We start from the raw sequence: 12375 nt of genomic DNA, 5'->3' as shown, positions 1-12375 counted from the left end.
AATACATTCAACTCTCCTGTGCAGGCAGATTCATGTAACAGAAGCTTCTTGGCTAAAACTTAACCACAAAAAAAACGCTCCTTTTTTTTTTTTTTTTTTTTTTTTTTTTCCCCACAGACAGAATCTTGGATCTAAAATGCAGCATAACCATCATGCAACATGTCAGACAGGGAAAGCTCTCCAAGGAGACAGTGAAAGATGAGAACAGGCTTCCTCCTCTTCCTACAGCTCAATATTCAGTATCGTTTTGCTGTCACTTCACAGTGCTTTAACCAAAACCTGAGTAACGGCTAAAAGCAACACAAATCCTAAAAACAGCACACAAGCACGAAGCCCAGAAATGCAAAGTCCCAAGCACTGTGCCTTCCACTCATTCAAACTTGAGATCCTACCTTTCTATTTCCATTACCTACTCTCCTTAAAGGCTTCAACTGTAGTTGCAGTGAACACTGAACTTTTCCCATCTCCAGTAAACAATCCTTTTCTTCACATTAATGCAGAATCAGGACTATAACTTTATTTCCATTATCTCACAGTTGAGGATCCTGTTTACCAAAATATCTTCCTGATACGCACTTTGCAGTATTTTTTGACACACTTTATTTTTCAGCATATCATAGCTAAGTCATTAAAATGTCAGAATTTGGATGCTGCAGTTACATTTTATTTCTATTGTGGACAAATAACAGGCTTTCATACATTTGACTGCACTCAGTAAAATGACTCATGCTGCTTCATTTCAAGTGAAGGATTAGGAGTGGAAAACACACTAAATGAATGAAGATGGACTTGTCAGCATTTGCTAAGAAAGAAGTTGCAGAAGGATGGCTGAACTGCTGCAAATCAAAAGCTGCCATGCTAACCTGTTAGTGGATCCATTGTAGCAGTAGTTTGGAAGGAAATCATAATTGAGTTCCCAAAAGACATGAAGAGTAATTCGTCCATAAGGGGCTGACACGTTGTGATTGGCTTCTCTGAACATGGCATCAAAGCTGTCCAAGGTCATATATCTACTCAGAAGCTTGTGAGTCATTTTGTTGACCTCTATCAAGCCATCCAGCTCCTATAAAAAACAAGAGGAAAGTAAGTGAGCAGTGCATTTAATAAAATGGAGAAACTTATTAGTTAAACTACTAGTATTAGTTGCTTACTGAGGAAATCAAGCCATTTTCAGCAGAAAGTATTTTGCATTAAAAAAAAAAAAAAAAAAAGAGGATGGTGGAAGAACAACATTTTAGTCCTGCCACTCAGGAAAGAGAGAGAACCTATGACCTAGGAAACACATCAACAGTTTCTGTTCACTTAGCTACTAAGAAAACCCTGCACATAACAAAGAAAAACTATGTTTAATTAATTCAAAGGCAATAACACCAAGCACTGAAAAGCCAGACTCCTGCACAGCTCTATGGCCTCAGTATTTATTTTCAGTAAAGAATGAAATGAAATCAAGGTAGTTAACTGTACGACAAAATCTCACAGGTAAAAAACTTATTATGGAAAGACCAATGGTAAACTTTCTTGCACAACTTTTAATTTTGTTTCATTCCAGCAGAACTCAATGTGTCTGATATTTTTCTTGTTGACTGCGTATTTACTTGTCAAATTCATGCTGCCTGGAAATAAAATTTGTTTGTTAGCATTTTAATGAGGAAACTTATTCAAAAGACACCTCAATATTGCACAGATGCTCTCTTTCCACAGGCACAAGTCAGATTTCATTCCTCCACAAAAAGATTATTATTATTTTGTCATGCTACAAAACCAAGCCGCCTGGGTAAAACTCATTTTGATTCTACCAGACACAGGGCTGTTTTGTTTTGGTCTGCAATTTATCTATATGCACAGACAAAAGTGGGCATTTACAAAAACTTAACACACAAAAATGCTCATTTTCCTTGTTTCCATATAGCCCCTGGTATATGCATTCTCTATAGGTGCCCTCACTTGCAGCATGTTTATTTTTTCTGGACAAGGAGAGAACAAGATTCTCAGCCTCAACAGGACTGGGATTTGCACAGTCCCATGTTCAATAGCGTGCTCCGGAGTACTGTGTCAGGCCAGGCCAAAGCACAGTTTGAACAGAGATGCAGGTTAAAGTATGGGGTGAAAAAAATCATAGCACATCATAATCAATAAAGTCCACAATATACTACAATGGCAACAGAGGATTTGCCAGTATAATTTATGGTGTAGCTGCAGGTGACTAACTACACTACAAAAAAATGCCTTTTGCAAGAATAAGCTGCTTCTCTGGTAAGGGGTTTTGTCAATCTAGACCTAGTAAACCAGACAAACTTCAATCATAGCAACATACAATTTCATGCTTACAGAAAAATGAAAACAAAACATCAGAGTGAAAAGGTTTTTTATTTTTCTAATAAGACTGCTTAATTTCTTTCCTGCTTGTATATATATTTAACTAAGGTTTGGGATAAAACAAGTTTGCCTGTTAGTCATTCAGCCTCTTCTCCCTTCTGTATTGACTGCACAACCATTCGTTTGAGAGAATACCTAGAGGATGTCTAGCAAAACCTGAGAAAACTTTTTTGCTTCTGCCATTTAAAAACAAACATGGATTTATAATGGGGAGAAAAAAAAGGGCTAGATGTCTATCAGTCTCAATGCAAATAAAAGAAATAAAAATTAAAACATAATATGAAAAAATTAAATTAAATTAAGTTTAAAATTATAATAATAATAACAAAAAAGAACTAGCACTCTAGACTCCTAACTGCAGTGTTAGTGCTCTGGCAAAACTACAACACAACACTCACCACAATGGAAGTCAAATCCTCACTTTCAAATCGACCAATTGCCAGTTCCATTGACCTATACATGGCTGCTGAAATTCGCTGAGTGATCAGTCGGTTCAGGTCTATTGACCTACCAAGAAGCTAAAGAAAAAATGCCATGAAGTTTTGAACTGAAAGTCAAATTACGAGACAAACTGTAGAAGGACTATGAGACTCCACAGATTAACAGACTCACACATGGTGAACTTGCATTCCAAACACACAGAAACCAAGCAGATGGATAAAATTTACAAATTCATGAACAAATTAAGTACTACAATTTACATCCCAGTTCTCACAAAAACAAGTAAAAACACATGTCGCATTTACATCTCGCATTTACATCTAAGTATTTATATCAGCATTTTATGCTTCCATGACATGGTGCCGACAACCTATTGAAAACTGGTGAAAGTTTTTATTATTAATTTTTTTTTTTTTATTAGGAAGACAATTATTCCTTCCATTATTAGGAAGACAACACTACCACATGTGACATTCCCATTTGGCTTGTGTTTGCTTAACTGCAACAGCCATTTGCATTAAAACAGGATCTTTTAAGTTTTTTTTCTTAATTTACTCCTTCATATGACAAAAAAGCTGATTCTCAAATGTCAGTTATGCCACTTAGATGACAGGACATAAAGCACACAAAGAGTTTTATATACCTATATAAATCAACACCATTGGAAAATCACCAAGCAACTCAAATACAACAGCGTATGAGTTAACTCACTTGGACATGTCTCTGTTTCAGCAGTGTCTCGTAGCGATTGGACTGTAGCAACTGAATGGTTGCTCCCTGATTCTTGCATTCCGAACGTAATCGTTTATCCAGAAGCAGGCTATTAAGAAAGGAAGAAAACACTTAAGTCTATTAGACAGCAAAGCAGAGCAAAAATGCATGAATAAAAGTTCTCACTAGTGGAACAGCTACCTGCCAGCCATTGCCTTGTAGTACGCAAATATTTGGTCTGCCAGCTTGTAGACAAATTGGTCAAAACACAGGTTTACCTTGGGAAGAAAAGAAATCATGCATTTAGGGATACTTAAAATTAAGAGGGGAGCTTATCCAAGACCTCCCACTGTTTAGCAAACATAGTTAAGAAAGTTAATGCATCCAGATTTCCCAGTACAAGAGAAGATGACATTCAGTCTTCAGCATTAGTGTGAGGCATTTTGCACAGGTCTACAGGTTTCTTCACAATATATCACCCAACCAGTTACCCATCTCTGGTCTTTCTTCTCAGTTTGTTTATCTCCAACTGTTCTGAATCTCTTATAATAGGTCTTGCCCTTTAGCATCATTTTCACATTGAAGTACAGACTATTTTTCTCCAGTAGATAAGGTTACTTTACCTCTGCCTCAATCTCATCATAGAGGAATTGCTTCTTAAATTTAGTAAGTGCATAATGAGCACTGTCATTATAAAGGTCCAAAGAATACAGAACATACCTGAATGAAAAAGAATAAAAAAATAAAGTTACATGTCTGTAGAAATTATGATTCTTTAGGATGGTATAGTCAAGATGTTGTGAGCCAGTCAATATTGTAATTGTAATTGTTCATGCAAACAGGATCAATTTTTGAGTTTATATAAAAAGAATCACACCTTCTTTAAGAAAGTCTTTTGTTAGTTCAAGAAATTGTATAAATAAGTTTGCAGTCTGAAACTTGTTTTCTAGATGTAGCTTTCCATCAAAATGGAACCATGCTTTTACCACTATGCATTATATTTGACATCTTTGAGGAGCAAGTAAGGAGAACTCACTCAGGGAACAACATATTTGGCTGGTGCAATGATACTTACATGAAAGGTTTCTTATTTCAATTATTCACTTAAAAAAGAATCTGTACATCACTAAATGTAAGAGGAAAAGTGTATGAAGGTTTAGAATACCTTCTCAGTGACTGCTTGTTAAAAACAATTAAAGCAGTGACATTGTAATACGGAATGACAATCATTAAGAATAATCATTCAACTGAAGAGCAGAAGTAGGTCTTACTCCATCATTGATGCCTCTTTGGTCTCCAAAATATGGTCCGTCAGAATCCAAGGCATGGACATCTCAATGGGAAACTGGATTCTTCTGCCCATGGTCAGTTCTAAGAAGAATTCCCTGAACCATAGCTGGGACAGATCACAGCATTGCTGCAGGGTTTCTTTCAGAATAAATAAGGAAGAATTACACTTCTTACAGAAATACATTAAGAACAATACAACTGTGATTCTGATGATGCAATGTGAAACAAAAAAGCAGGTGTGAGTCACTAGAGCTATACATAGGCCAAATACGTAACCCAAATTCAAAACGTAAAGCCCATGACTTTTTCAAAGAGTTCTGACCTTCACGTTGGCCCCCAAAGTGGTGCCTTATTACAGAAAAAAGTGTGGAAGTGGAACAGACTACCAGTTAAACAGAAAAACTATGTACACCAGTAAAGGGGGATTTCTAGTTTAATTTCTCAGTTGGGGGCTGAGAAAGGCATGCACTGAACTTGGGAAGCAGCAGGCGAAGAAGACAAAATTGTACCAGATCCACCATCTCTCCCTCTGGAGGACTGAATCGCTCCACGCAATCCTGTTGGTTAGATGGGCAGGAAATGGCAGACAGACACATGAAAACGGGATTAAAACAAAAAGTTTCTAAGGCCGCTGTCAAGGACGTGGAGGTGTGCTTCCCACCTCTCCAGAAAACACTCGGCACAAGCCTCCTTTTGCAGAAGGCTTGAGAACTAAAATGGGAATGAACTCTTTACATTAAGTTCCTCTGAAGACCTTTTGAAGTGCTGTTCCCCAATAGCATTATGACTGACATTAGCTCCCCCTTCCCTGAGGGTAAAGGAGTCCATTAGCAAAACAAAAATGAAAGACAACACAGCATGGTGATGACAAAGACTAGATACATTCAATGTCAGTAGGTGAATTCTTTAGGACAGCATGTTTCCGATTACAATTAACTGAATCGTAAGAGTAGTGAAATGACATCAAATTTACCACAACAGAGAATTTGCTTCCTCTGTACTTAAAACAAAAATGAAAAAACAAAAAAAACCCAAAACACAAAAACTACTTCCTTTTTAAAATGTCAATGTGTATAGGCTTATCTGTCCCTTGTTTATATAAATAAGTACATAAAAAAATAGAAAAGGGAGGTAACAATATGAAATTTGATGCATTATAAACAAATGTATAACAAGTGAAAATAAAAATCCCACCACAATACAGAACATCACCTCTCAGAAAAAGTTTGGACAGACCAAGGCTTTTGATAAATAAAACAAAGGTAAGTTGGCTTAGGCAATCGGAAACATTTTCCAGTTCGTGTTAGAGGTGTTAGGACATGCTAAGCTGGACACTGATCATCTACATATCTTACCACTGAAATTTATCAAATGAGTGTAGAAGAAAGACTCGCGATGGAATTTTTCTATGTCCAATATGGTGGGCCCCTCAAGGCTACTTCTCAAGGTTTTCTTGGAACCACTTTTGTCAGCAATGAGGGACTCTAACATAGTTCTCACCATGTAAAGCTGTATCATTAAAGGAAACAATTGTGGTGGAAAGGGGGGGAAAAAAGGAAAATACACATGGTACATTAGTTGAGCAACACTGAGAATTACTATCAGTAAGCAACTGCTCCACTTCAAATTGAAAACTGGCACTGTGGGGGTAAAAGCCTTTCAGGCAAGAGGAACAGATGCATCGCTAGCCTACGCACCAGCACGAATGCCTGCCCATGCCAAGGGGACCTCCACTGACACTTAGCAGCAGACCATCTACAGTGGAACAGTTCACATCGCCACAAAAGTAAAAGTAATAAGTAATGTCTTACCACCAAACTCTAAAAGAGGTGGATAGATGTAGGACTGCCTCAGAAACTTGTGTGTCACATGCAATAGCTTTTCCAATCCCAGAGACTTGAGCTGCTTCAACAGCTCAGCAGAGTTTAAGGACTCTGTCATAGTGCGAACCATGTAGAGCTAAAAACCAACAGACAGGGGCAGGCAGGGGAGAGAGAATCCGTTAATAAAAAACACATGGGTAAATAAGGAAGGGGAAAAAGAAGCAGAGAAAATGTGTTAGTTTGTTAAAAATGAAAAGTAGCACAGTAAGCATGCAGAGGAGGACATACAGAAAGGTTTCTTCATTCAGAATAATCACTGCAATCCAGTGCTCCCCCAAGCAAAGGGAAAAGCTCCCATTCATTACAGAGGATGCTCAGAGAGCCATTAGCTTCTCAAATGATTTTGCAAAGATTTCCAAGTATTACTAATTCATACGCAGCCATTTTATAACTGCATGAAACTGAAAAAAGCCTATCTAAAAATCGATATATTTGACCTCCCTTCCTCCTGTCAGCCGAGACAGACAAGTGTGCCAGCCCAAGAGCAGAAAAAGCAGACAGAACTGTGTACTCTAAACAGCCTGTTGCAGCCAGTGAAACAAAGCCCTTAAACATACCAAGCACAGGAGAAGCACACTGGTGGTGATATTTAATTTTTTTCTACCCAGAAAATTAGAAATCAAAACATTTTTTTCCAATTCCCAAAACAAAATCTTTATTAAACCCATCTTGGCACAGTTTAAGCACTTTTTATTACCCAAGATTATTATCCATACATGCTCTCTTCCCCATAGATTAAAATATTCTATTTACAAACCGTAGTTGCTTTCAATTTTTCACCCCAAGTGCTCAGTACCTCATTTTCTCAGATGAGCTATGAATACCAGACCATACATTCTCCAAACAAATTCACAAAGAAAATAAGAGACAACTATGTGGAGGTAACAAGAACAACCATCTAGGTATGGGATTTCAATGACTATCACAGAAAACACACTTGAAATACCTCTTGTTTTAGTGGCAGCAGCAGATTTAAATAGGGAGCAGTTTTATCATTCATTACTGAACAGTAGGAGGGATCTTGCCAGAAGTCAAATACTTTCCCATATTCTACAGACGACCATTTATATTTTAAATGTATTTTAAAACTACATAGACATGTATTGAATAATGGGGTTTAACAAAAAAAAAAAAAAATCCACCAGCCATACCAGAGATGGGAGTCAGTCAAGAAATAATTCAAGTAGTTCAAAAATAATATTTAAATAACATTAGGAGCTCAATGAGAAAATATTTCTTCCCACTAAGTCAAATTAAAGAGATTGAACACTTGGAAAAATTATGCATCAGAGTAGACAGTGACAGCAACCCAGACAGAGGGTTTCGGTTAAGTATATATAATTTTGTAAATATAAATATGATCAGAGTAGATTTGGAACATTAAAAGAAAAAATGATCTCGCAATTTTTAAATTTTAAATAATTCAGGCCAGTGAGAAAACATTTCATGCAATAATTGTTGACAGATATCACAACCACCAGACAGGAAAATACCTGCGTGCTGGAGGGTCCCACTGCACGCCTTGGGACCTTGATGTCAAAACCACTTTTGGGGTCCTTCTCTCCCCTTAGAGCTGGGTCATTGAATGGCTCGTGACCAGCTTCCCAGTCACAGACTGTCTTTCTGATGGCCTGCAAAACACTGAACACAATTCACACTACTTCAGACCAGCATGCATCCAAGCACATTCAGGAGACCATTCTGCTTTTTTAATCACTCTTCCACAAGCACAGAAACTTTGCAACAGCATTCAGGAGCTCAGACTAACTCAGAGCAACTGCAAACGATTTCACGAACACATTAAAGAATGCCACATGCACGAAACAATCGCTCCGTGCTGTTTATCAGAAAGGATAGTCCAGAGCGCTTCTCCTCTTTCAGAAGAAAGCTGACCTCTGAAATTGGTTCGCCAGAGACAAAAGTCATTTGTCAAGAATTCACCCTCTGGGATCCTTAGCAAGTGCATCAAGCCATTTTGTTCTCCTAAACCACAAAAAGCAGATAATTCAAATCAAAACAAAGCAGATTATTAACCAAACTAAAGAGAGACAATTCAGGCTTGAAATGAAGAGAAACAGTAGAATTCCTGTTTCCAGCAGAACTCCAGAATTCAGCTGGAATTTATACAAACAGCCTCATACTTCTAACTCCAAATAGTGAACTGGACTTCAGATACTTGTCAGAAACACAGCCTGCCATATCCTGTGGTGTGCTGAATGATCAAAGCCAATGTCTTCTCCCAAATCCAGGCAGGTATGAAAGTAACAGTTCCCTATTTCATGGAAGTCCCTGGGACAAAAAGACTCCCCCTGCAAACTTGGTAATTTGGAGTAATTTGTTTATTTTTAGCTTATGATGGTATTTTTGTGGCAGTCAGAGCATTTAGCAACAGCCTAATTAGCCAAAGACTTTCACTTCTAAGAGCTTTGCAATGAAATGTGGGAGTAAACAAAGAGTAAACAAGACAAGATTAAAAGCAAACAGTTAGGGACAAAAAATAAGGTTGGGTAATGCCACCAATCAGTGTGGGCAGATAAAGCACTTGGAAGAGAAGTGTAAGACTAATAAGCCAAAAGCAGGAGAAGCTGAGAAAGAAGGCAGGATGCTAAGGGGGCACAGATAAGACCATGGGGTGGAATGTAAACATGAGACACAAGGAGAGGAAACATTGGAATCATAAGGAAGGTGGACAGTTAACACCTTTCTTCAAAATAAAAATACTAGTCTTGCTTGCAATATTACAGTAGTTATCTTTCCTTAAAATAAAAATAAAATACAGGTAACACAAGACTTCCTGCAGTAGTCCTAGTGGCTCAAGATAGCTTGGACTCTTACTGTAACCATGTTGGCAGTCATTCAGTTTTGACTCCTGACTTCAGACTTCTTCAACCTCCGACACATATTCAACCAAGCTACCTTTGAATACCAGACAGACTAGTAGGGGAGTACAGACTTAAAGAGGCGAATTTAACAGCTGTGCAATTCTGGAACAAATTTAGTAAGATTTTGGGGAAAAAATACAGAAGATTAAAACAAGAATGTTACCTCTGAATGACATTTTTCTTCTTTTTAATGGCTTGTCTTAACGGCTCTCTAAGCGTGACCTGCGCAAAGTCTTGAAGAGCTGCATAAATGGTATGGCGAATGGCATGATTGAAAACACTTTCCATCCTTCCCATCAGCACCTGAAGACCTTTGATCATGGCAATCACCTGAAAAAAAAAAAAAAATTGTGTATTTTTTCTTATTTTGTTTCTGTAATTTTTCAAAAAGCCCTTTTTAAAATACAGAAAATGATAAAACGGGAATAACATGTTCCAAAAGATAAAGAATTGTTTTCCTGTGCTCCTCCTACAGACTGAATGCAGGAAAACAGGCTCTTTCAGAGTCAACACAGGGCATGCTGTCTTTTTGCACTGGGTATAGAAAATGCTTATAGGCAATGTTCTCCTTTGTATAGAATTAATCTTTGGAAAATCCCTGTAAAAAAAGATTTATCTTACCTCAACCAAAGCAAACTTCTCCTCACTAGTGTAATTGTATCTTGTTGCTCTTTCATACTCTTCCGCGTTGTCAGGACAATCTTTATTAGAATATTTGTCAGTTGGGTGTACCAGTTTCCACGAATACTGCAGTTCACACAGCAGAATAGGGAGAAAAAAGATGGGGGGGGGGGGGGGAGAGTGGAGAAAAAAAGGCCTGAGAAACACAAAACATAGCTGGACACAAATAACATGCTTTAAGAAATACTCCACTGTTTTCAAGAATATCTGACAAATAATACTTGGTACTATTCTCAAAACATGCACAAATTTTGAAACGACTATCTAGCAAAATGCCAAACAATAATTTGCCTTACAAATTTTCTTGAAAGCCAGTGATCCTGTATTAGGCTCAGAAAATGCAATTCACACTCAGCATGTAATGCAATTCAGGGTATTTTTTACTGAGCAAATGCTAACATAGGCAAAAGTTTCTTCTCCACTTCAAGCAGACGAAACATGGAGAGACCTCAGAGCATAACAAAAAATTCACCACACCCACACACAAAAAGAGGAGCTTCCAATTTGGCCAAATATTCACATTTAGAATTCAAAAGACAACTGGAAAACTACACAGGTTTTTGGGTTGGGTTTTTTTTTTTTTTTTATGTTTACTGGGCTTAAAGGTGTGGACACAGCTGTATTATTTGTGCCAGTATCATCTGCATAGCATGCATTTCTCTTAAATACTGCCTTTTCAGTCACTGCACACACAGCTCAAAATGTTCCTGAGCAGTGTCAGGCTGATCTAATATCCATCAGGGTACATCTAGTGAAAAATCCTGGTCATATTAAAACACAATTTTCTCACAGTTTGAGTTCAGTGAATAGTAAGGTCTGGTTGATATTATCTTTGCATAAGTGTTAGATTACAGAGAAATACAAATTTTCCTACTATCACAGATTAATATTTGCACCAATTTACCTATGGCAGAGAGTAGCATCACACCCTGCAACCTAAGTGCTACAAAGAGGACACCGGGGAAATTATTAAACAAAGGTGAAGTATTTTGGGGGTACTAAGTTCACAGGGTTAAGTTGGACATCAAACATATGCTGAAACCTTATCTGAACATGATGCATGTAACGAGGTTCATGGATACTGAGTGAATACAGAAGACAGGTAAATTACTAGGATATTCCAGATCAGAATAAATTCTCACTAGGAGGACAGAGAGAAGGTGAACACAAACTTACATGAGAAGTACTTAAGGGAATCCATACAAATCAGAAAGACAAAGAAAAGCAGTGATAACAGGCAAAAGAACCTGCTGTGGCCCTCAGAGAGTTTGTTCTGGAACTGGGAGGATAAAAACAAAGCTAAGAACGAGATACTTTCTACAGAGATATAATAAAATATAATTTCTGCAGAGATATAATAAAGTAAATGTCACTGTGAAGACAGAGCCTGAATGCAGCAATTTGCAATGACAGAAATAAAGGGAGCATGTCTGGGAGTTGCAGAGGCCAGAAACAGATGACAGCAACCTCTCTTAAGAAGGAGAAAAGGAGAACAAGATTTTCACCATAAAATACACTGTCGATTCAAATAAGAATAGGATAATAGAGGAAAAAGCATGACTCGCCTACTGGCTTTTAAAAGAGACAGTTAAAAATACAGAACAGAAAGAAAGCTGGGACTCCAGCTATGCCCACTGTGACCACGCTGGATTCAGGCAGTGCAAATGGCTTCGATGCTCCCTCAGGCGTCAGAGGCAGAGGAGGAGCAAGTCTGGCTTCTCTCATACAGTATGTCATCTGTTTCAACCCTTCCTAGAACATGCTTTGGTGCAGGTAAGACATGCAGCTTTTACCTAAGTGTCTGCAGCATAAAAAGGACTCCTGCATCCTCCTCTTCAATTTCTGCCTTAAGCAGTTTCTTATTGGAAAAAACACAGCCACTTTTCTAACTGGCATCTGTTTTTAAAATAAATTATTAAAATATAGAGAAACAACTCTGCAGGTTCTATTATTTCCCCTTCCTCATCTCCTCTCAAATTTTCCTTTCCCCACGTTTACTTTCCTTTTGACTAAAAGCCTAATCTAAAGCCAATGGGAGCCTTCCCATTCATTTTTGTGTCTTTGGTTACATGCTTCAATTTACTAAGTGATGATGTCTAAACATAGCCAGT

At 37.8% G+C, this 12375-nt stretch overlaps 1 protein-coding gene across 4 annotated transcripts in view; it reads right to left on the bottom strand.

The window, feature by feature from the left end:
- The window catches only part of CYFIP1 (cytoplasmic FMR1 interacting protein 1), a 65946-nt gene that overhangs the window by 43059 nt on the left and 10512 nt on the right, over positions 1-12375 (bottom strand). For all 4 annotated transcript variants that reach the window (XM_075728046.1, XM_075728045.1, XM_075728042.1 and 1 more), the window contains 10 exons: positions 10205-10330; positions 9747-9913; positions 8195-8342; positions 6174-6327; positions 4800-4956; positions 4152-4248; positions 3730-3806; positions 3529-3637; positions 2775-2894; positions 864-1063 (listed from right to left, as the gene is read on the bottom strand). In XM_075728046.1, the coding sequence (XP_075584161.1) occupies positions 864-1063; positions 2775-2894; positions 3529-3637; positions 3730-3806; positions 4152-4248; positions 4800-4956; positions 6174-6327; positions 8195-8342; positions 9747-9913; positions 10205-10330 (1355 nt within the window). The remainder of the gene's footprint in view (positions 1-863; positions 1064-2774; positions 2895-3528; positions 3638-3729; positions 3807-4151; positions 4249-4799; positions 4957-6173; positions 6328-8194; positions 8343-9746; positions 9914-10204; positions 10331-12375) is intronic.

The sequence above is a fragment of the Pelecanus crispus genome, chromosome 1, assembly GCF_030463565.1.
Source record: "Pelecanus crispus isolate bPelCri1 chromosome 1, bPelCri1.pri, whole genome shotgun sequence".
Taxonomy (NCBI): domain Eukaryota; kingdom Metazoa; phylum Chordata; class Aves; order Pelecaniformes; family Pelecanidae; genus Pelecanus; species Pelecanus crispus.
The sequence above is the reverse complement of the archived record's forward strand: the minus strand, read 5'-3'. Positions and strand labels throughout refer to the sequence as shown.